Consider the following 26,374-nt stretch of genomic DNA (forward strand, 5'->3'; position numbering starts at 1 on the left):
ACTATTTTCTAACCAAATATTTGATGAATTCTGTTTCTCTCTTGGATAGTTTTTGGGGAATAAAATTATGAATACAACTGTGAAAGGTACTCCCTTCTTAAAGATGAATTCATAGGTAGCTCATGTAGTTTCTTATTAACAGACATCTTTATAACCTGCTAGGATTCTTGGGGGGAAATGCTAATGTCATAAAATGGAAGAGAAGTTGGTGATTCATTCCAAACCAGAAAAATCAAGCTGAACTTTTATGATTTGTTTCACTTCTATTTCTTCTGCCTATGTTAGACACTAGCGACAAATATGTATATAATAAGAAAATGGAGATTTTTTTCCCCAAGGAGACAATAATACAGTAGAAGTAATCATACATTAATTCAAACAATGTCACAAAAAGACTGGCAATGCCTCGGAGTTAAGAAAGTCAGGTCACTACTGATGGATATGATCATAGGGAAGAAAGCATTTGAGATGGGTTTTAATATGTGTGTTTTATAATCTCTCCTGATCTTTAATTCCACTTCTAATTTATATTTTACCTTGTACATATTTCTTCCCTATTTATAACATTATGTAATTAAATATTCATGGAAATGAGATTAAGCCTCTTTCCAAAACTATTGTGATAGTTGCCATAAGGAACGTTTTATGTATGCTAATTTGATAGAACCAGCAATTAGATGTCCACTTATTTTCAAAATCCCTATGTGTTGTTACTAATGTCAAAGAACTCTTAATCCAGCAGCAGAGTGAGGATCTTATCCCACATTTCTCAGTTGGTTCCAGTTCTCCTATCTCTATGCTATAGTATCCTTCAAATAATAAAGTATGAATTATTCTATTACACTTTACATTTTTCTGCCCACCAATTTTTGAATTCCATAGAAAAATAAAATTAATAAATCTCACATTTCTCACTCAAACAAAAGTAGGCATTACACTTTCTAACTATTATTGAACGACATTTAAAATTATAATAACATTTTTGAACACTTTAAGGTAGTAACTCTATTAAGCACACTCTTAAACGCATCATTTCATTTAATTATCACAACATCCTTGTTATTTATCTGTATCATAAATAAAGAAGCTGAGGCATATAGAATTAAGCACTTGCTCAAGATGAACCATTAGTAAATAGAAGAGTTTGCGCTTGTATATGAATAAGAACCCATGTCCTTAATCACTCAACCACAAAGACAAGACTCTAGGTTAGAAACCATATCTATTGACTGACTTTGATACTTTAAAAGCCTACTGTATAAAACACAAAAATAAATACAGATCATTATTTATTCAATGATGTTAACTCAAAAATCAAAACAGGTATGATTTATTCTTTGGTTGGGGAAGCAGTTATTAATCTGGCATTCACCGAGTTTGGATCCATGTTCTAGAAACCACATGAAAATACCTAAGAAGCAGTAGGAGAGCTAAGACCAGGTTGGTAAAGACGGCTGGTGGTGGGAACGCCAGAATAGGGCACAGAGGGGGCCAGGAGAAGGGCGGGCCCATTGTTTCCGGAACCTGTTTCCAAGGGAGGGGGCCTGAGTCAGGGACGGACTAGGAACGGGAGAAGGCGTTCTTTGAGGAGCCTGCGGACTTTGAGGAGCCTGCAGGGAGGGTGAGTAGTTCCAAACTCAGTAAGTGGCTGGAAATTCCGCTTTTTCCCAAGAAGATTCTTTTCTTCACACCTTCTTACATTGTCCTGCATCTGTATAAGGCTCCCGAGGTCCTTGATCCCGACCCCTGTGGCTAAGGGGCCCCAGGCTTCAGGAATGAGAGTGAAGGGAGGCCAAAAAGGAAGAGGAGGCGAGGGGAGGGGAGCCTGTGCTGCTGACGCCAGCCAGGAGCGGCCAGGGCCCACCGAGCGGGTCCCGGAGACAGGGAGCCCCTGGACTCCAGCCAGCAGAAATGAGCCAGAAGGGGAATGGGATTGTCACTTGCCTGTGGGAACCATTTGAAGCTGGTCCTTGAAGATCAAAAATCAGTCTCTGCTGCCCACGAAGGAATTTAACAAGTACTAACTCTCTAAGTTGTCACCTGATTTTACAGAGCAAAACCATATTCTTTGAAAAGATCTGGACCTGGAAAATTGAGGTGGGCGGGGGGGGGGGACAGTAAAGACACGTAGAAGTGAGCTAGTTTGCTTGCCAATGTGACAAAAGGAATAGCATGCAATAATAGCAAATGGAATATTTTGTTGTTGATTTTGTTTGGGGCTTTTTGTTTGTTGGTTTGTTTATTGTCCTTTTTGCAGCGAACCCCGACCTTTAGTGACGATTTAATGAGAAAAAATATTTCATGAGTATTACTAGGGTAACGGAATTATAGAACATCAAGTTCAAAGTAAAATGCATTAGTTCAGAAGCCAGTTTCTTAGCCAAAACTCTGGTAAAAACCATTTTTTTAAACAAAATTTAAAATATTAGGGACTAAAAAATATGGAGGAATTTTGCATTAACTACTTCAGATTACCCTATAGTTGTATTAAAAATTAACAACAATATCAAATTGTGATGAGTTTTTAATGTTGTTGTCAGAAGAATTTTAGATCATGGAAGGCTATTACAATTATTTTTTTGCCATAAGGATCGAGTTTTAGCTATTAAAGAATTTCATACACAGTTTTACTCGCTGGTGATACTGCAGGTAATAATTCAATAAACTGAAAATGCACAGCTAAAATTCAGATTTCAAAACTATTAAAGAGTTGTAATGTAAATTAATACAAAAAAGAAGGATGAAGTGGAATTTTGATGAAAATATTGTCACACAATATCTGATTTTGGTATATTTGTTTTTAAATAATATTATGCCCCCCCCCAAATTATTTTGAGTAATTATTTCAGGAGTTTTACTTACCCTTTCCTTTAGTCTAGTCCACACACTCTCCTTCCTCACTCTAGACTCCCTGAATTTCAAATGTTGTACTTTCCCCATCATTTTTCTCTGGAGAAAAGTCTAAAGACATTTAAAGACAGGTGTATACAGTTTCATACTGTATTAATCTTGATTCCTTCTAGATACCTTCTTCCACTGCCAAATATAAATACTGGCTACTTTGCAAAAAATCAGTTTCTCTATCTGGACTGAATGACTTTACCTCTGGAATTCTGAAAAATTTCTCATGATTAGTTCTGTAGGACTAAAGCTAGAACTCTTACCATTCACTCAGTAGTTAGTTGGTTGTTCCCAAAGGTTAATCTTATATAAAATTACCAAAACATTGAAATACAGAGAGATTGTTTTGAGCACTTCAATTTCCATATATGCTTTATATACCAAGCAAAATATGAAGTATAAACAGACTACCAGAAAATATTTGTGGTGTGGCATCTTAAATTGAGAATACTCACACTTAAAAGTCATGCCTTTGATTTTAAGTTCAGACATACTGATGGCAAAGGAGATGAGTGTTAGTGCGATTATTTGGGGTTTTTTTTATAATAAGGACAAATAACATCTATTTATATTCTTATCATTGCACTAATTTTAGATTTTTTTAGACAAATTACACCTGGGGAGAAAATGATAATAAGTGGAGAAAACTTAATGCATATGACCCTATTGTTGATGCTGGGTATAACAAAATACTCAGAGTGGAAGGCAGCTCAAGTAAGTATTCTATAAATAAAGAAACTTTAGTGTTTGAGTTATGACTACTATCATGATGCTTTAGATTTTTCTTAACACTCTCTGCTCTTCACTAGTTCAGGCATGGATCAAAGCAGTGAAGGATGTATGAAAAAGATTGGCAGTGTGAATCTTGACAAACTTATAAATGACTTCTCACAAATAGAAAAGGTATGTAAATATAGCCAATGGCTATGGTGTATGAGGGAAAATGGAACAGATTTTATCAATGGGAGAAATTTGAAAGAAAAAAATGTTCCAAAAAATGAGCAAGATACAGATAATGAAAATATATTTTGCCAAGCCCTTTCTCTCTAATTTTTAAGATTTGTATTTAAAATATATCTAGTCTTGACTCATTTATACTAATATATCAAAAACTTTCCAGGGCAAGGGAACAAATAATTCGTGTACTTTTGCCAAAGTTAAAGGTAAAATACACATCTAAGTGTCCAAACTAATGTCTAAACTCGGAAATAGATTTAATGAGAATTAAATTTCAGTCTCCTACCATTATAAGTACTTTCTTTTAGTTCTTTACCATTTGTCTCTGTTCTCTCTTGCTTCTCTTTTACCTAAAACCAAACCTACTTGAAGTCCTTCTCTCCAACTTTGGACAAATGGTAAGCCAAACAATGTATTGTTTTCCTTCTCTGACAGAGGGAGATATATGAAAACTGTTGAAAAAAAATGTAGGTGAATAAACTAAAGATTTGAGGAGTGAATTTGTAAAGCAAGAATGGGAGGGAAGACCTTCCCCTATTTTCTCTCCTTTTCTTATTTTTTATGTCTATTTTTATTCATACAGATTGCCATATTTAAAGAATTTTCATGGCCTTAGATTTTTGAGGCAATATGATCTTTTTTCAAACAATAAGCTTAAGTTTTCTTAACTGTATAATTAGCAAAAGAGAAAAGAGAAATAGAAAGCAGTGTTGGAGAGAAGAGATTTAGTGAAAGGTTTTTTTTTGGGGAGAGGTTGGAGATTAATTTAGAAGTATCTCATATTCTTAAATATTTTTGATAAGAAATAGTTGTACATTTTTGATGTGATAGTGGTATTATGAACATATTTTGAAAGTCATGTCTCTTAGAGATACATATAGATGGTAATACAAATGAATTCATGTCAATTGCTTTGAGATAAAATCAGAAGTGGTAATATTAAGGAAGTGGGTAGAGTATAGATAACATATGACTAGTCATAAATTGATATTTGAAGCTATTTAAAGAATTTGTGGAGGCTTTTTATACTGTTCATAAAAATACCGAAGCAGTAGGTTTAAGAATATTTATCTACTATAATAGCAAAAAAAGTAGAAATAACAAATTTTCCTCATAGGAGACTAGGTAAATAAATTATAATATATTCAAAAATACCTGTGAACATATATGAGTTTACCACAGTGAATCTCATCATCATGTACATTCACAAGAAATTAATAAAAAAAAATTATAGCTAAATGGCAGAAAGATCAGTAAAGAGAGCAGTGGTGTGGGGGAGGGGAAAAGGAGGTATTGAGGACTGCATCAAAACAAGATATAGTCCTTGCTTTTATAATTATGTCAAAATGCTTTCTATTGTTATATATAATTAAAAAGTAAAAAAAAAATTAAAAAATGAAACCCAGTGCAGCTGGTAAAAAGAATGAGGTAGATCTATACATGGCACCATGTCCCAGATAATAGTGCTAAGTAGAATAGTCAAGGTGCAGAACAGAATACAGATGATCATTTTCTGTAGTTGTATATAGTCAAAAAATACTTTGGAAGCATATAAAAGGAACAGTTTTTGTTTGTTTGTTGATTTCGGATTTTTTTTTTTTTTTTTTTTTTTGAGACAAGATTTCACTGTGTTGCCCAGGTTGGCCACAAACGCCTGTGCTCAAGAGATCTTCTTGCCTTAGCCTCCTACATAGTTGGGACTACAGGCTTGTATATGCCTGGCTAGCATTCATTAACTATGGAAATGAGGGTTGAAGAGTTGCCGAAAGGAGTTCAAGTTAGGCCATACTTTTATTTTTCATTTATAATTGTTAGTGTGGTTTAATATATTATCAGATTACTTTTTAAATTAAATATAAACTAGGACATTTGTTTCTTTAAAATTATGTTTCATCTTTAACTATTAGACTTTTAGGTAGTGATTTATATTCTCATTAGTCTTCATATCTTTAGTAAAAGAATAGAACAGCTGCATTGACTTGATAATAATGTTTACTCTATTTCTTCTACAGAAAATGATAGAAACCAGTGGAAAGAACAAAATCCTGGATATTCAGTTGGAAAAGACTAACTCTTTATTAAAAGTAATGCAAACAAAAGAAGTCTCAATGAAAGAAGGTAGGTTTTTGCTCCCTAAAGAAATATTAATGAGAGTGCAACAGTGTTTTTAATATTATACATATATTTGTAAAGTATTTTAAAATCATATTGAACTTTTCAGACTTTCATCAAATTTTATTCTTTGTTTAGCTCTGAAAGAAGGATAGGACTAGTATTATTATCCTACTTTACCACTATAGAAGCATAAAGTGAAGAAGAAGTTAAATAATATGTGGCTAGGCATTTAAGAATGACAAATAGAAGTCTCAACACAGGAAGAATACAGTTGAATTTCTACTTCACAATTACATCTAAATAAACATACAATGGATCAATAGTTGTAGTGTTGAAAATAAGCAGGACACATATATTTTCTTTGTATGTCAACTAAGAGGACCTGGAAGCAACAATACCGTATTAGCAATGAGAACAACTAGTGCTCAGATTTTGTATTTAATATACCATTCTCTATAAAAAGAACTGGCTGATTCTAGAACTGGCGCAGAAAGTAAACAAATAAACCTGAAGCATCTGTAATGTCAAAAATTTTTAAAGTTCTTGAAAAGAAAAAATAAATCCACAATGATGGTAGTGTGTCAAAAGGGACACAGAAACCAAATGAAAGAGCTCTCAGTGGCCAAAGCTGGGATAATTTGAACAACAAAATTAATAAAGTAATGTTGAACTATACTCAAAGTATAAAAAATTTCACAAGTCCATACTGATATAAGTAAATGATTTAAATAAATAATTGAGGAAGAGCCAAATCTCCTTTTTAGCAGAATTCCATATAACTTACATAGATAATCTGTTCTCAAACAGAACAGATCACGACTCTAAACACATTAAGTGTGGTCTGAGTAAAGTGATTTCCTTTATTATAGTGAAGAATATAGCATGAAAAGGATGGTAATATAGGGAAAGTAACTACACAGTGGAGAAAACTGACAACTACTACCTCAGCCACATGATCATAGTCAACATTAAAAGGGATGTCATGTTGATCTTGATACGATATAATATATGATATGATAAAAATGACACTTTATTTTTATGGTCTTCCTGCTCATAACCCATAATCTCTGCTCACTTTTGCAGCACCTGTACTAAAATTGGAATGATACAGATAAGATTAGCATGATTTTAAACCATAACCCCAGTCTAATCATGAGATAAACATCACATAAATTCCCATTTAAAGGACATTACAGAATACCTGCCAATACTTGGCAAAATTATTGAGGTCCTCAGAAACAAGGAAATAGAACAGTCAAAATCAAGAGAAACCTAAGAAGATTTGACAAACAAATGTAATATGGTATAGTGAATGGGATCTGAGAACAGAAAAAGGACATTGAATAAAAACTAAGGAAATCCAAATAAAGTATGGATTTTAGTTAATAATGCATCAACATTGGTTCATTAATTGTAAGAAATTTACCATACCAATTAAGGTGTTAATAATAGAGATAATTAGATATAGAATATATGGCAGTTCTCTTTAATATCTTTCCAATTTTTCTGTACACCTAAAACTGTCCTAAAAAATAGAGTTAATTAAAGTTCAAAAAGGTGAAATCACAAAAATAAATAGAAAATTTTTAAGTTTTTATAATGGAGAGGCCTTTCTAAATGTGTGACACAACAAGTAGAAATGATAAGACAAAATATTTGTTAGTTTTAATTTTTAATTAGTAGACATTTTCAGGCATAGTTTAGATTTACAGAAAAGGGTGAAGATACAGAATTTCCATATGTCCTATCACGCCCTTCAATTTCCCTATATCAACATATTGGATTTGTGTGGTACATTTGTTGCGATTCATGGGGCAATATTGATACACAATTATTAACTAAAGTCCATAGTTTATATTATTGTTCAATCTATGTTGTATATTCTGTGGGTTTTGACAAATGCATGACATGTATCGTCCATTACAGTATCACACAGAAAAGTTTCACTGCTCTACTTACTCGTCCTCCAATTTACCATCCCAAGATTCTATAATCACTGATCTTTTTACTATTTCCATAGTTTGACCTTTTCTGGAATGTCATACTATATAGCATTTTCAAATTCACTTATTTTACTTAGCAATATGCATTTAAGGTTTCTCTAAGGGGTAATTTGTGTGGTGGTGTGTTTGTGTATATGTGTGTGTATCTTAATAACAAATTATTTTATTGTATTATTGTATGGAAGTATCACAATTTATTTGTCTACTCACTTATTAAAAGTCACCTTGGTTTAATCCAAATTTTAGATTTGAATTAAAACAGCCTTATACAGGTTTTTTGTGTAGACATAGTTTCAACTGATTTGGGTAAATACCAAGGAGTGCAATTGTTGGATCACATGGTAAGAGTGATCAAGATGGTAATAAAATTAACATAGAGGACTAGATACTATAGAAAATGCTTTATATGTTTGTGTTAGTCAGCTTTTCATTACTATAACAAATACCTGAGATAAATTAACTTAAAAAGAAAAAGGTTTTGTTTTGGTTTGCAATTTTGGAGGTTTCAGTTCATGATCAATTGATCCCAATACTTTGGGCCTGCTGTAGCACATCATAATGGCATGTGCACATTCACTCAGGGCAAGGTGTAAAGGTGAGGAAAAGAAAAAGTGAGAAAAAGCTGCCTCAAATCAAGAGCATGCCAATAATGGCCTAACTGCTTGCCAATAGGCCCTACATCTTGAAGTTTCCGCCACCTACCAATAGCACCATGGACTGGAAACCAAGCCTCTAACACATGGGCATTTAGGAAACTTTTCCAAATTATAGTAATTTTTTATTTTTATTTTTTATTCTAATTAGTTATACATGACAGTAAAATGCATTCTGACACATTATATATAAATGGAGTATAACTTTTTAAAATTTTTTTTATTTTTTTTTATTGGTTATTCATAACATTACAAAGATTGCAGAATCACATCGGTTACATATTCACATTTTTACATAATGCCATAATAGTAACTGTTGTATTCTGCTACCTTTCCTATCCTCTACTATCCCCCCTCCCCTCCCCTCCCATCTTCTCTCTCTACCACATCTACTGTAATTCATTTCTCTCCTTATTTTTTTCCCATTCCCCTCACAACCTCTTATATGTAATTTTGTATAACAATGAGGGTCTCCTTCCATTTCCAAGCAATTTCCCTTTTCTCTCCCTTTCCCTCCCACCTCATGACTCTGTTTAATGTTAATCTTTTCCTCCTGCTCTTCCTCCCTGCTCTGTTCTTAGTTGCTCTCATTATATCAAAGAAGACATTTGGCATTTGTTTTTTAGGGATTGGCTAGCTGCACTTAGCATAATCTGCTCTAATGCCATCCATTTCCCTGAAAATTCCATGATTTTGTCATTTTTTAGTGCTGTGTAGTACTCCATTGTGTATAAATGCCACATTTTTTTAATCCATTCATCTATTGAGGGGCATCGGGGTTGGTTCCACAGTCTAGCTATTGTGAATTGTGCTGCTATGAACATCGATGTGGCAGTATCCCTGTAGTACGCTCTTTTAAGGTTTTCAGGGAATAGTCCAAGAAGGACAATAGCTGAGTCAAATGGTGGTTCCATTCCCAGCTTTCCCAGGAATCTCCATACTGCTTTCCATATTGGCCGCACCAATTTGCAGTCCCACCAGCAATGTACAAGAGTACCCTTTTCCCCACATCCTCTCCAGCACTTGTTGTTGTTTGACTTCATAATGGCTGCCAATCTTACTGGAGTGAGATGGTATCTTAGGGTGGTTTTGATTTGCATTTTTCTGACTGCTAGAGATGGTGAGCGTTTTTTCATGTACTTGTTGATTGATTGTATGTCCTCCTCTGAGAAGTGTCTGTTCAGGGGTGGTTTTGATTTGCATTTCTCTGACTGCTAGAGATGGTGAGCATTTTTTCATGTACTTGTTGATTGATTGTATGTCCTCCTCTGAGAAGTGTCTGTTCAGGTCTTTGGCCCATTTGTTGATTGGGTTATTTGTTTTCTTATTGTTTAATTTTTTGAGTTCTTTGTATACTCTGGATATTAGGGCTCTATCTGAAGTGTGAGGAGTAAAAATTTGTTCCCATGATGTAGGCTCCCTGTTTACCTCTCTTATTGTTTCTCTTGCTGAGAAAAAACTTTTTAGTTTAAGTAAGTCCGATTTGTTGATTCTTGTTATTAACTCTTGTGCTATGGGTGTTCTTCTGATTGTAGATGATGTAGAATCATATCAGTTGTGTAATCATATATGTACACAGGATAATAATACTTGATTCATTCTACTACCCTTTCTACCTCCATACCTCCTCCCCTCCCTTTACTCCCCTCTGCCTAATCCAAAGTACTTCTGTTTTTCTTTAGCTTCCCCACTTATTGTGAATTATCATCTGTATATCATAGTACATTTGGCCTTTGGTTTTTTGGGATTGGCTTGTTTTGCTTAGCATGATATTCTCCATCCATTTACTGACAAATGCCATAATTTCTTTCTTCTTTAAGGCTGAGTAATATTCCATTGTGTATGTATACCACATTTATTTTTATCCATTAATCTGTTGAAGGGCATCTATGTTGGTTCCATAGTTTAGCTATTGTGAATTGAGCTTCAATAAACATTGATGTGGCGGTGTCACTGTAGGGTGCTGATTTTAAGTCCTTTGGGTATAAAACAAGGAGTGGATTAACTGGGTGAACTGCTAGTTTCATTTAAAGTTTTGTGAGGACTCTCCATATTGCTTTCCAGAGTGGTTGCACCATTTTGCAGTCCCACTAGCAATATATGAATGTAACTTTCCCCCCCACCTCTTTGCCAACAGTTATATAGTTGCTTGTATTCTTTATATATATATATATATATATATATATATATATATATATATTTTTTTTTTTTTTTTTTTTTTTTTTTTTTTTTTTTTTGATGTAGATGGCTGAGGATCGAACCCTGGTCCCACCCTTGCTAGGCGAGCACTCTACCGCTGAGCCACAATCCCAGCCCCAGCTTGTATTCTTGAAAATTGCCATTCTGACCACAGTGCGATGAAATTGCTAGAGATATTAAACATTTTTTTATACATTTGTTGATCAATTGTATTTCTTCTTCTGTGAAGTGTCTGTTCAGTTCTTTAGCCCATTTATTGATGGGGTTATTTGTTTTGTTGTTAAGTATTTTGAGTTCTTTATATATCCTGGAGGTTGAGGTTTTGTCTGAGGTGCAGATGGTAAAGATTTTCTCCCATTCTGTAGACTCTCTTTTCACATTATTGATTGTTTCCTTTGCTGAGAAGAATCTTTATTTATTTATTTATTTATTTATTTATTTATTTTAAATATTTATTTTTCAATTTTTGGTGGACACAATATCTTTATTTTATTTTTATGTGGTGTTGAGGATCGGATTGAACCCAGTGCCCCACGCATGCCGTTACTGTTTGAGCCACATCCCCAGCCCAGAGAAGAAGCTTTTTAGCTTGAATCCATTGTATGTGTTAATTCTTGATTTTACTTCTTGCGCTTTAGGAGTCTTGTTAAGGAAGTCAGTTCCTAAGCCGACATGTGAAGATATATGGGCCTATTTTTTTTCTTCTAATAGGTGCAGGATCTCTCTTTTAGTGCCTAAGTCTTTGATCCACTTTGAGTTGAGTTTTGAGAAGGGTGAGAGATGGGGGTTTAATTCATTTTGTTACATATGGATTTCCAGTTCTTTTCTCCAGTGAATGTTTTTGGTGCCTTTGTCTAGGATGAGATAACTGTATTTAAATGGGTTTGTCTCTGTATCTTCTATTCTGTACTAATGGTCTTCATGTCTGTTTTGGTGCCAATACCATTCCTTTTTTTTTTTACTATGGCTTTTTAGTATTAATATCTATATTGTGATGCCTCCTGCTTCACATTTTTCACTAAGGATTGCTTTGGCTACTCTGGGTCTCTTATTTTTCCAAATGAATTTCATGATTGCTTTTTTTTATTTTTATGAAGAATGTCATTGGGATTTTAATAGGAATTGCATTAAATCTGTATAATGATTTTGCTAGCATGGTCATTTTGACAACATTAATTCTACCTGTGCTCTTGGGGAGGAAGAATGACCATGATCTTTCCATATTCTAAGCTTTTTCAATTTTTTTTTTCTTTTAGTGTTCTGTACTTTTCATTGACAAAGTCTTTTACTTCTTTTGATTCCCAAGTATTCTTCTTTTTTTTGAGGCTATTATGAATGGGGTAGTTTTCCTCATTTCTCTTTCAGTGGATTCATTACTAATGTACAGGAACATGTTTGATTTATGGGTGTTGACTTTAAATCCTGCTACTTTGCTGAATTCATTTATGAGTTCTAGAAGTTTTCTGGTGGAATCATTTGGATCTTCTAAATATATAAGATGTTGTCTGCAAATAGTGATAGTTTGAGTTTGTCTTTTCTTGTTTGTATCCCCATAATTTCTTTCATTTGTCTAATTATTCTGGCTGAGTTTCCAGGACTATGTTGAATAGAAGTGGTGATAGAGGGCATCCCTGTCTTGTTCCAGTTTTTAGAGGGAATGCTTTCAATTTTTCTGCATTTAAAATGATGTTGGCCTTGGGTTTAGCATAGATAACTTTTACAGTGTTGAGGTGTGTTCCTACTATCCATAGTTTTTCTAGTGTTTTGAACATGAACAGGTGCTATATTTTGTCAAATGCTTTTTTAAATTTAAATTTGTTATGTATGACAGCGGAATGCATTTCAACTCATATTACATATATAGAACACAATTTTTCATCTCTCTGGGTGTACACAAAGTATATTCACACCATTCGTGTCTTCATACATGTACTTAGGGTAATGATGTCCATCTCATTCCACCGTCTTTCCTATCCCCATGCCCCCTCAATTCCCTTCCCTACCCTTTGCCCTATCTAGAGTTCATCTAATCTTCCCATGCCCCCCCACCCCATTATGAATCAGAATCCTTAAATCAGAGAAAACATTCAGCATTGGTTTTTGGGAATTGGCTAACTTCACTTAGCATTGTATTCTCTAACTTAACCCATTTACTTGCAAATGCCATGATTTTATTCTTTTATTGCTGAGTAATATTCCATTGTGTATATATACCACATTTTCTTTATTCATTCATCTACTGAAGGGCATCTAAGTTGGTTCCACAGTTTAGGTATTGTGACTTGTGCTACTATAAACATTGATGTGGCTGTGACCCTACAATATGCTGTTTTTAAGTCCTTTGGGTGTAGATTGAGGAGAAGGATAGCTGGGTCAAATGGTGGTTCCATCCCCAGTTTGGCAAGGATTCTTCATACTTCTTTCCAGATTTGCTGCACCAATTTGCAGTCCCACCAGCAATGTATGAGTGTACCTTTTCCCCCACATCCTCACCAACACTTATTATTGTTTGTGTTCTTAATAACTGCCATTCTGACTGGAGTGGGATGAAATTTTAGAGTAGTTTTGATTTGCATTTCTCTGATTGCTAGAGATGTTGAACATTTTTTCATATATTTGTTGATTGATTGTATATCTTCTGAGAAATGTTTGTTCAGTTCCTTGGCCCATTTATTGATTGGGTTATTTGTTTTCAAATTTTTTTTTTTTTGCTTCAAGTGAGATGATCATATGATTCTTGTCTTTAAGTCATTGATGTGATGAATTACTCTTAGCAAATACAAAAAAATAGAGATACTACCCTGCATTCTATCAGATCATAATGGAATGAAAGTAGAAATCAATGATAAAATAAAAAGTAGAAGCTACTTCAATACCTGGAGACTAAATAATATGCTATTGAATGACAAATGGATAGCAGAAGAATTCAAGAATGAAATAAAAATTACTTAGAGGTAAATGAGAACTCTGATACAACATATAAAAATCTCTGAGACACTATGAAGGTAGTGAGAAGAGGAAAGTTCATTGCTTTGAGTTCATTTATTAAAATAATAGGAAATCAATGAATAAATGATCTAATATTACATCTCACAACCCTAGAAAAAGAACAACAAATCAACACCCAAAGCAGAAGACAGGAAATAATTAAAGTCAGAAATGAAATCAATGGAATTGAAATATACTAATGTTTTAATTGCACGTAATAGTTCCACCCAAATTGCTAATTAATGATAGAGCCTAAATTTGAGCACAAAATGATTATTAAATTAGTAATGATTATTAAATTATATAAGAAATAACATAATATTCTGAAATTTTTAGCAAAATTTAATAGTACACTAATTTTTAAATTACAAAATAAAGGCTAACACAAAAGACAATGTGGGTTAAGGTTTGCAAAGAAAATTAAAAGCCATTTGTTGTGGTTCAGATATGAGGTGTTCCCCAGAAGATCATTGTGAGACAATACTAGACAACTCAGAGGTGAAATGATTAGGATTTTAGAGCCTTAACCTAATCAATACATTAATCCACTTGAATGGATTAACTAGGTGATAACTATAAGCAGTTAGGGTGTAACTGGAGGAGGTGGGTCACTGGGGACATGCCTTTGGGGTATATCTTTTGTCTTTGTTGAGTCTAACTTAGTCTCTCTCTGCTTCCTACTGCTATATTCCAAGCTGCTTTCCTAGGTAGTGCTTTTCTACTATGATGTTCTGCCATATCTCAGGTCCAGAGCAATGGAGTTAGCCTTCTGTAGACTGAAACTCTATGCCGCAGATAAACTTTTCCTCCTCCAATTGTTCTTGTCAGGTCTTTTTGTCACAGTGGCAAAAAAAAAAAAAAAACCCAAACTCACTAAAACACCATATTCCAAGTTACCGAGTGTTGAGTGTTATTTTACCTTATGAATAATTCCTCTTCCAGCCAGTTTCCATTGTAGAAAACAATGTGGTAAGAGAGCCACCTTGTGTTCAAATTTTGAAAACACATTTTATTTTAAGAAAATCCAGTATACTTTCAGTTACAGGGCTTGGTTTTCAATTTACTGCTTATGGAAGTAAATTTAGCTACCATGTTTTATGAATTGCTGAATTCATTATAGTAAAAGACACAAGGACTAGTAATGGCAAAAAGTATCACTTATTTTGTAATTATAGTAGCTAGCATAGTAACATGTGAAGTAGGTTCTCAGCTAATGTCTATCAAATGTAATTTAATCATCATTCTATTACAGGGAAATCGCAAAGTAGAGAAAATGGAGGATGGTGACAATTTTGTCTGAATGGGTGATAAGTACAACAGGGAAGACCATATGCAGTGAAAAGCTACAAGAGCAGAACCTAATATCTGAATAAAGCTTTTAACTTTGCAAAATACTTTCATTTCTGACAGCACAGTTAAAGAAAGTACATGGATCCTGAATGTAGAAACTCTTAATTGGAAAGTGAAAAATTTGTATTTTCCCTTCTTATATTTAGACAATAAAAATGGATACTATTTTCTGGCCAGAGCATTTTCACTTATCCCTGTCCTGTTTCAGCTTACTGATCTATCCATCTATCACCTAAAAAATACTTGTGGATTGCATACATGGGCCACAACTATTCTAAATTCCATGGGGAAATGGTAAGAAAAACAAAAAATAGTTCCTGTTATCATGGAGCTTATAACTAAGTGGAATGCTAAAGTCACAGAAATTTCTACCACTGTTCCTCCACATCAAAGGTGTAGCTGTTGCTGGTGGAAACCAAGAGTATGATCAAGGTTTGGATACACACGTCAGGGCTCTAACTTTTGCAATGAAGGGTCCGTCTTCCATTATGTCAGAAACCATTGGCATCAAAGTTTCCAATGCCTTGTTAGCACTATCATTGAGTCTTTAATCCTTTTATGTTGCTGTGTCTTGCCCTGAGACCTGGGCATGAGTATTAAGAGGACAGGTTGGAAGACAGTGAGTAAGAAATGAGCCACATCTCGAACCTTCTCACTAGCTCTTTACCTGTGAACAATATAATTTGGCTCTCTTTTGGGGAGGATATGTACTTACTTTCAGGATAGATATTGCTAATGCTTATAAGAGGATCTCTAATATATTATGCCTCAGAAAACACATTACTGAATCTTGGGATTCACTTAACTCAAAGGGATATTAGAAAGTATTATATGTAATTTACTTTGAGAGGCCTGATTGTTTTTTTAAGATTTCATAATTTTCAATTAAATGTTATTTTGTTTTAATTATTTCAATAAAGAGAATAATTCCAAAATGAAAGCAAAGGATTTTCAAATTTACCTTTTATGTTTTAGAATGTACTACTCTTCATAATATGATAAAAGGGCTACAACAGACCCTTGAATATCAACACAATTTGAAAGGTAAGTTAGGGGAGGAAATCTTATTTTTAAATTTATTTTTAAATTTATTTTTAAATTTATTTATGATTTGTTTGAGCCTTTTTAAAATTAGAGTTTTTTACATTGTTGACAAGTGCCTTTTGTTGTTATTCAATTCATCAACTAAAAGCAAGACTTTTTACTACTTAAAAATACTTTCCTAAATGATTATGAAATAAGAAATGCTATACTGGAGCTGGGGTTGTGGCTCAGCAGTAGAGCACTGACCTAGCACGTGCAAGGCGCTGGGTTCAATCCTCAGCACCACATAAAAAAAAAAATGAATAAAATAAAGGTATTGTATCCAACTACAACTAGGGAAAATAGTTTTTTTTAAAAAAAGAAAAGAAATGCTATGCTAAACAGAACAATTCAGTCATATTCTGACAAAGACATCCAGAAATGTTTAATTGATCACATGAGTTCTTTTATTACTTTCAAATGTTTGTAAGTACACAGTTGTCCCTCCATATCCATTGATGAATGATTTCAGGATCCTTGTAGATACCAAAAGTATGTGAATGCTCTGGTCCTTTATATAGAAATAGCATAGTATTGCATACGACCTATTTTTATCCCCAGTACTTTAAATCATCTCTAGATTGTAATACCTAACAAAGTGTAAAGTGTTATATAGTTATACTGCATTATTTTGGGAATAATGATAAGAAATATCTATGCATATTCAGTACAGACACAATTTTGGTTTTTAACACTTTTGGTCTGAATATGGTTGAATCTATGGGGAGCCTATAGATACAGAAGGCCAATTATTTCCTCTCAGTGCCACTCTTGTTTTTTAATAACCAGTTTTGAAGGGTGAATATTTATTAGTTTAACCATGAATGGTCTATTCAAACTACTGTGATAGCTTGCCATTTAATATTTTGTCATAAGACTAAGACTATATTAGTGCAGGTGAAACCAAAACAGTTTATTCTATACTTAATAGTTACGTTAACCCAATAGGCCTAACATTCACAAAACAGAGTGACCAAGTGTTTATATAGTTCTGTTTCCACTATGCAATGACAGATTTTCCTTTACTATATCAGATATTAAACTAAATTCCTTAAAGGCACCTTCCAACATAAAATCAGGTCAAATAAGCATTTCTTATCATAGACCTCAGTTTTTATCCTCAAAGGAAGTACTTATATATGTAAATATGGTAAAATATTGATCTTATATGTCATTTTTACTTTGTCATGTTATTTCTTTTTTGTCCATGTAATTTTTAAATTTATTTTAAATTTATTTAAGAAATACTATTAGTTCTTACTCTCCCTGCATTTTTTTCCTTTAAAATGGGACAGTTAATGCCATTATCTTAATGCTGAAGACTCTGAACAACTTTTCTTCATGACAGAAATATGACACCCAGCTATGTTAAATAAATGTGAAAATTTATAACCTTTTCCAGCCTCTTATTCTAGGAATCAAATGGCATTTAACTTTTCTCAGGATTTTATTCTATTTAACTTGATTTGTTTGAAGTTCTGTGAAATCAATTTTGAATATATTAAATGTTTCTTTGTTTTGTTTGGTTGGTTTGCTTTTGGGGGGGTCTTGTTGATGGTGTTTTTGTTTTGGTTTGATTTTGGAGTGTTATTGTTTTGGTTACCAGGAGCACTTAACCACTGGGCAATATCCCCAGCCCTTTTTATGTTTTACTTGGAGTCAGGGTCTTGCTAAGTTGCTTAGGACCTCATAAAATTGCTGAGGCTGTCTTTAACTTATGATCCTCTTGCCTTGCCTCCTGAGTCACTGAGGTATAGTCGTGCACTTCCGCACCTAGCTAAATGTTGTTTCTTTTTTAAAAAGATATCAAATACTGATCACTAGTCAAGCATACCATCTTTTCAAAGATATAGTGATACAGGGGTTTTTCCTAATTTTATTGGGATAAAGTTGACAATTAAAATTGTATATATTTAAAGTATACAACTTGAAGATTTGACATATAATATTATGTCAAGTTATTTTTTATTTTTGATTTGTGGTACTGGGGATCAACCCAGGGCTCCCATGCTGATAAACCAAACTTTACCACTAAGCTACATCTCCAACACCTGATTTATTTCTTTTTTAAGTTTAAATAATATCCTATTAAATATCACATTTTAAAAGTCCATTCATTTATTGTCAGACATTTATGTTATTTTTATTTGTGGCTGTTGTGAATAATACTGAAATAAATATGAAAGTGTAAATATCTCTTTGGTGTACTTACTTCATTTTATTTTAATATATACCCAGAAGAAAGATTGCTATATCATATGGTAGTACTATTTTTAATATTTTTAGGAACCACCATACTGTTTTTCATAACGGCTGTACCAATTTACCATCTCTATGTAAAATTCCCTTTTCTTCACATTCCTGCCAACACTTGTTTGCTATCTTTCATCTTTCTGGTAATAGCCACTCTAACAGGTATAAAGTTAATTAGATAATTTTTCACATCTCTCTCTTTCTTGCTTCTAAATCTCAAGAGATAGACCCAGAAAAAAAGATAGAAAAAGCAATTAAAAGGCAAACTAAGACTCCTTTATCACTTCCATGAGTCCTTCTAGGCAGTGATAAGGGTCATAAAAATTTTCAATCAAATAGGAAATTTGAATTTTAAATTATCTGAATGCGTAGTGATCAGAATTAGCTAGAGTGTTTTAATCTGTCCAGAAAGTCATTAGTTATTAGGTATTATTTTCAGTTATCCAAATCAGAAGCCTAAAAGGTAAAAATTCTCCCTTTCTCTTTGTCTACCCTATCCAAAGTCACTGAATTCCCTAGTAATTCTACCATCTAAATAGTCCTTCTCATTGCCCCTATTTTTCTGTACTAACCCCTAACCTAATTTAGGTTTCCCATATATTATCTACATTGCCAGATAATTTTTTTAGCATGCAACTATAATTATTTCAATTCTTCAATGTTCAAAATTCTATAATGAATTCTATGATAATACACCAAAAGGCATTCATAGAGTTATGTCCATCTCATCGATATTTCCTGACCTATATAGCACCTTCTTCTCACACTTTGTACTTAAACAATCCTGTACTTCAATTGTGTTTTTCTAAGCATGCTGGGCTCTCTCTCAAGTCCATTGTCTCCTGCTCAGTGTTCTATGTCTAGAATGCCCTTCCATAGCAGGAAATAAGCCTTACCACTTAAATCTCATCTTAGGTGGTTCGTTTTCTCCAAAACCTTTCCTTACTTCAAGCTGATTGATATAAGTCTTTCTTCCACAGGTCCTCACAGTATTTGAGACTCAATGCTATTGTGAGAACAGTAGTCATAGTATGTGGTAACTATTTCTACATCTCTCTCACCATTAGTGTGTAAGCTCTGTGAAGAGCAAGACACTCTTCTATATTCCTAGTATCTAGTACAGTGCTAGATACATATTTGTTGAATACATATGTGAATGGAAACTAAAATATTAAGCATATTTGCATATTAATTAAAAATTGCTATGTATTAGGATATTATTTATTTTTATACAGGTGAGAATGAACAATTAAAAAGAAATGCTGACCTTATAAAAGAGAAGTTAAAATCTCATGAACTGGTGAGTTTATATATAATTGCATTAAATCAAGTCCTTATGGAGCATTTGTTTATTTAAATTAGAAAAAGAGATTACTTTATTAATAAACCAGCCAAAAATTTGTGCATATGTGTATATGACATAGGTATACGTATTTTACTTGCCAAAATCTTTAATAAATGAAAACTTCTTTTAAAAATAATGTGTTTTGAGAATTCTAGTCTTTTTATAAAGTAGAATATACTAATATAGCATTCATATTACTTTTTATTTGTACCCAAAAGAGCCTGTTATTTGCTATACATTTTTCACTTTTGTTAATGGAATCTTTAGAATATACTCTATTAACATTTTAAAGTTTTCCATTATAAAGTAAGTAAGTCTGTTCTCCTTGGGTAATCATTACAACATTCAAATAAGGGCTGCATTTTATGTGAATTACAAAGTAATTCTCTCCCAAGGGCTACCATACCCTCTGCTATATTTCCTTCTCTCCTACAGGAACAATCTAGTGATGGCAATTGCAGAACATGTAATATAGTACTTAAAAAACATAAAAAGTGTTTAATATATGTCAGTTGTTATTCTTCTTCCTTCGGGGAAATTTATTATGTTAACTTTCTCATCTCCAAGAGCAAATATATTAAATTCTGGCGGATTTTAGATCTTTAAAATTCAAGTTGGATCTGAAGCAGGGTTCAGTTTGAAATATCGTCTCTAAACTCAGTCTCATGTGAGAAGAAGAAACCAAGCTAGCTCTAGAAACTGCTCAAGACTTCTGAGTAAAACCAGTAAATAAAAAGCATTCTCACTATGCTCTTGGAAAATTTAGCTTTTCATCACCAACTTTGAGATAGTTTAAGTATCTCTGGGCTGTCTAATGTTTCTCCTGCCTCCCTTTTCCCCTCCTTCTTTTATTTTTGCTTGATCCCTTTCATATCTTGACTCTAGAGCTCAAAATAGACAGGGAAGTCAGACTGTAATTATAGCAGGAAGAAAAGGGGAGAGGATCTTGCCTCCTTTTCCTAATAAAACTTTAAGCTCTAGAAAAATGCTTTATCTTGAATACTACAGGAATTTTTGCAGAGAGCTGGAAACTAATGAGAATACACCACAACACAAGATTTTGGATTTCTTAATTATCTGCTGTCCAAAGCAAGCTAAAAAAATAAATAAATAAATAAAATGGCCTCCATCCCTTGAGGATTCACTAGTACAAAACCTTCAGGGGCACATTAATAACTCAGAGATAACCATTCCCTAGAAACACACTCTGGGGGTACTTCATGGCAATATTTGTGAGATTGGGAAGATTTTTGTAATTTACATACAGAAAATCCTTAAAACAAGAAAGCAACTAGAGATTATTTGGGGGGATGTAAAGTTCCCAGAAACAAATGAGAAAAAAAAGTCAATAAATTATAATTTATTGGTGCTTTAAAAAAAAAAGAAGGAATGAGACAAGCTAAAATGAAGGAGAAGAAGCTACTAAAATATAGCCCAGATTATCCCAGAAATGTGGCTTTCTTTTTGCCTGAAAGATGGAGTGAAAAACTGTCTTACCAAATTAATGGATGCATTTCACTTTAGTGGCAGTGTATTCAGATGGCAAAGTCAGTGGGAATGGAAAGGAACACAGAATTTTCTTTTGTGGTTTTTCAGGGCAGAAATGACGTAGTGCAATCAGTGTAGTTTATAAAATCCACTCTAGCTTTTCTAGTTGCTCATCTAGAAATCTAGATATATGTATATGAAAGTGGTATTTTGTGAGATTCATCCCTATATTCACCTGCCCAGCTTTAATCAGAGCCAAGAAGTTGAGTAGGTTTGGCCATTTCTGTAATTTGCATGGTAGGTTAAGTAACACAAATAGCAATCTACACTATGACTCTTAAATGAAAGTAATATAGAAGAATGTATGTCTATTTTTAATTACAGACACACAATTTAGTACACCTTTTTGTGATGATGTTGTTGTTTAGTTTTACTTTCTCAATACCATTGAATGTCTATTAATAGCTATGAATCCTTTCTGGGGAAAATGCTCAAAGGCAAACGTGCTTTGTGTTCATGTGTGTGTGTGTGTGTGTGTGTGTGCGCGCACACACACACACAGAAATTTGGCATGAAATTTCAGAAAATTGATGGACTCTGAAAAGCTGGGTCTAGTTAAGAGATCTGTCCTACATAATGCTTACTGGGATTTGCCTTTATTCAGCAAATAAATATCAAGATATAGATAGATGGGCTGGGGATATAGCTCAGTTGGTAGAGTGCTTGCCTTGCATGCACAAGGCCCTGGTTTCAATCTCAAGCACCACCCAAAAAAAAAAAAAAAGATAGATAGATTCATGCAAGGAGTTGGGAATACAACGGTGAGTCCCAGTGTCCGATTTTATGATGTTTAGAGACTTTTCTTGACTTTTTGCCTCTATTGTCTTTTTTTCAACTATCCTACTTAATTTTTGTTATTTTTTGCTTTCCTTTTTTCTTGCCTACATCTTAGGCCTGTCCCTTGTTTCTTCCCCCACCCCCTTGTACTGGGAATTGAACTCAGGGAGACTCAACCACATCCCCAGCCCTATTTTGTATTTTATTTAGAGACAGGGTCTCACTGAGTTGCTTAGCACCTCACTGTTTCTGAGACTGGCTTTGAACCCGCTATCCTATTGGTCTCAGCCTCCCAAGCTGCTGGGATTACAGGTGTGTGCCACCACACCGGGCCCTTGTTTCTTTATATAGGACAATACACCTGGAAAATTGTTAAACTCATTTTGGGGAATTTTCTCCCAAAATGTACTCTTTGCTCTACTCCTTGTTATAATAATAAATTATTCCTATTTTTCTGTGACCTAAGAAGCCAATCTCCATAGCCATTGGGGAATTTTCAAATCTCAAATCCATCTTTCTCTGGATACTTTCTCACAAAGTTAATGCTTATCATGGGTTATATTTAATCTTTTCTGGAAATTAGAAATGTTTATATAATTTTCAGAAATAGAAGTTCAGTCCAGACCCTATATTAGAGTAAACTTACAATCTATTAGACAGTACCTTCTGTTAATTCTAAAGTTTAGCTCTGGATTATAGTGGACATATATTTTATTTAATATTGTAGTGCCATTTAATCATACAGTTAAGTCAGTTATTTTGAGCATACATGATATGCTAAACATGGATCAGGTATATTCAGGAAGCAAAGATAAGACATTGTTTCTGAATGATCTTCATCTTCTTGGGTCAGATACTGATCTTTATTGTAGAACTTATGGAAGCAGAGAGTACAGTGGTGGTTAACAGGAGCTTTGAGTGTTGGGGGAGGAATGCTAAAGAGTAAGCTATGACTGGGTAGCTTCTGGTCAAAGGATACAAGATTTTGGTTCAATAGATATATTGTACAGCATGGTGATTGTAGTTAGTAACAATGTATTATATACAAGAGAGTAGATTTCAAATGTTCTTGCCACAAAAAATATGAGGTTTATATATATGTGTGTGTGTGTGTGTGTGTGTGTGTGTGTGTGTATATATATATATATATATATATATATATATATATATATATATATATTAGCTTGATTTTGTCATTTCACCATGAGTATATATGTGGAAACAACTGGTCATACACTGTATATCATTTTTGTCAATTAAAAAATTAAAATGCATACACATGAAGAAATTGGTCTGTCTCACAGCTAATTATTTAAACAATGGACAATATTTTTCCATTCTGGATATGACTACATATCAAAATAAATATGAACTAAAAGTTGCTGTTTTCCAGTTAATCAAAAGTTATGCATACATATTTAGATTGAAAAATGAATAAATATTTTAATCTCTAGGAATATAAGAATAATATTGCTAAACTTGTGAATGAAATGAAAATCAAAGGGGAGGAACATAAGATAGAAATAAGCAAACTTTATCAGGATATGCAGAAAAAAGGTAAGTTTATTTTTTATTTACTTGTTTATTTATTTATTTTTGCATTACAATTCTTAATATACCATTATACAATAATTTATCATATCTCTGATTATATATGAGGTATGTTGACACCAAATTCACATCTTCATACATGTATTTTGTATAATGATGAGGATCTCCTTTCACCATCCATGCTATTCCCCTTCTCCCTCCCTTTCCTTCCCACCCCTATTCCCTATCTAGAGGTAATCTTCCTCCCTTGCTCTCCCTCCCAACCCCATTTTGAGTCACCCCCCTTATATCAGAGAAGACATTCGGCATTTGTTTTTTGGGGATTGGCTAACTTCACTTAACATAATCTTCTCTAATGCCATCCATTTCCCTGCAAATGCCATGATCTTATTCTTTTTTATTGATGAGTAATATTCCATTGTGTATAAATGCCACATTTTTTATCCATTCATCCATTGAAGGACATCTAGGTTGGCTCCATAGTTTAGCTATTGTGAATTGTGCTGCGATAAACATTGATGTGGCTGTGTCCCTGTAATATGCTGGTTTTAGGTCCTTTGGGTATAGTCCGAGAAGAGGAATAGCTAGGTCAAATGGAGGTTCCATTTCCAGTTTTCCAAGGTATCTCCATACTGCTTTCCAAATTGGCTGCACCAATTTGCAGTCCCACCAGCAGTGTATGAGTGTACCTTCCCCCCCACCCCATCCTCGCCAGCACTTGTTGTTATTTGTCTACATAATGGCTGCCACTCTTTCTGGAGTGAGGTGGTATATCTTAGAGTAGTTTTAATTTGCATTTCTCTGATTGCATTTTTTCTTATATTTGTTGATTGATTGTATATCCTCTTCTGAGAAGTGACGTTCAGGTCCTTGGCCCATTTATTGATTGGATTATTTGGTTTTTTGGTGCTTACAGGTAAGTTTATTTTTAATTTAGTGAATTCTAAAGTACCAAAAAATAGGTGCATGTATTTTTTTTCAGTAATAGTCACTATTCTTGAATGAATACGGTCTTGGTGCATTTTAATTTAAGGTGCATGTATTTTTTTTCAGTAATAGTCACTATTCTTGAATGAATACGGTCTTGGTGCATTTTAATTTAAGCTTCCTACCATTCTATACATTTAAGTGATATAATATTTAAAAATTTCATTCATAGTGTTTGCACTTACATTATCTAATGTGAGTGATCTTATATAGTTAGTATAAATATATAAGTAATAATGTATTTATAAATTCAACATATTGAATATAATTTTACTAATGAAATTTTCTTCAGTGTTTTGCAAGTCTTATACACTTATGTTGAGGGTTAATTGGTTTAACATGGCTATTAAAAAATCTTCCTTAATGGGCATATTTTTATGCACATTGTATACAAAAATTAACTTGAAATGAATATAAAATCAATACCATGAAACTGATAGAAGAAAGCATGAGAATATCTTTGTAAATTATGCCTTTGAATTAAGCATAATTTTTTGGAAGGAAACAAAAAGAACACTAAAGGATTATGCACAATATTAAACATATTTGGCTGCCCATCTATTAACTATCTCTACAACTCTCCATGATCAAGTCTTTTTGGTTGCTCTCTGACCCTCCTAGTCATTGTGGTAATTGTGGCTTCCTGGCTTTTCATGGTTAAAATCTGGCTTCTATTACTTTGTAATGGGAAAAGACACCATGGAAACTAATGATCTTTTTTTTTTTTTTTGCTACTGAAATTTTATTAAAATCCAATTACTTATTTTAATTCAAAAAAATAGTAATATAATTATAATGGCAAAATTTGTATAGAGCTCAATATTTTCCACCACTGTTCTAGGTGCTTTCTAGTCAAATAGTGGAATTTATTAGTTACACAAAAGAAGTCAGTGAGAATTAGCTGAATTATGTGTTATAATGGCTTCCTTGTATGACCATCCCTTCTACTGTCAAGCCTAGCTTACAGAGAAAATAAATATTGAACTTTTAATGATGCTAATTTGCTTCTCACCAACACATTTCTGGTAGCTTTGGTTAATAGTTATCTTCTGGATCCTCCTAAAGAACATAATCCTTTGGTTAGTTCTGGCTTCACCTGGTATATCCATTCCAGCATGGCAACTTTCATTTTTTATTAGTGCACATTAGTTATTTGGAATAATAGTTTTATTATGGCATATAGCACATTTTAATCATTTCCATGCCTTTATTGTCTCCTCTTTACCCACCTCTTTCCTGCCCCCTGTTCCTTTCCTTTTTTTAAATAGTCTCCTTTCTACTTCAATGTCATCATCCCCACTCCATCCCGGATTACACATATGAGAGAAAACTTTCAATGTTTGTCTTCCTGAGTTTGACTTATTTCACTTAGCATGTTTATATCTAGTTCCATCCATTTTACTGAAATTGACATGACTTATTCTTCATTATAACTGAATAATACTTCATTGTGTGCATATGTGCCACATTTTTAAAATCTATTCATCAGTTAACCAGCACCTAGACTAATCTCATAACTTGGCTATTTGTGAACTGTACCACAGTAAACACAGGTATGCAGGTAATTCTATAGTTTTTCGGACTTTAATTCCTTCAGGTATACACTGAATAGTAGTATATCCAGATCATGCAGAACTTCTATTTTTAGCTTTTTGAGGAAGCTC

At 33.4% G+C, this 26,374-nt stretch overlaps 1 protein-coding gene across 10 annotated transcripts in view; it reads left to right on the top strand.

The window, feature by feature from the left end:
- The first annotated feature begins 1,561 nt into the window (after nt 1-1,561).
- Nucleotides 1,562-26,374, top strand: part of Ccdc152 (coiled-coil domain containing 152) — a 48,905-nt gene continuing 24,092 nt past the window's right edge. For 3 of the 10 annotated variants that reach the window (XM_076857439.2, XM_076857446.1, XM_076857447.1), the window contains exons 1-7: nt 1,569-1,621; nt 3,497-3,615; nt 3,711-3,804; nt 5,871-5,976; nt 16,142-16,210; nt 19,738-19,802; nt 23,627-23,729. In XM_076857439.2, the coding sequence (XP_076713554.1) occupies nt 3,718-3,804; nt 5,871-5,976; nt 16,142-16,210; nt 19,738-19,802; nt 23,627-23,729 (430 nt within the window). In that variant the 5' untranslated portion in view covers nt 1,569-1,621; nt 3,497-3,615; nt 3,711-3,717. Of the gene's footprint in view, nt 1,622-3,496; nt 3,616-3,710; nt 3,805-4,230; nt 4,257-5,870; nt 5,977-16,141; nt 16,211-19,737; nt 19,803-23,626; nt 23,730-26,374 lie in introns of those variants that run through there. The other 7 variants (XM_076857441.2, XM_076857442.2, XM_076857449.2 and 4 more) reach the window with 7 other exon arrangements.

Source organism: Callospermophilus lateralis, chromosome 5, assembly GCF_048772815.1.
Source record: "Callospermophilus lateralis isolate mCalLat2 chromosome 5, mCalLat2.hap1, whole genome shotgun sequence".
Classification (NCBI taxonomy): Eukaryota; Metazoa; Chordata; class Mammalia; order Rodentia; family Sciuridae; genus Callospermophilus; species Callospermophilus lateralis.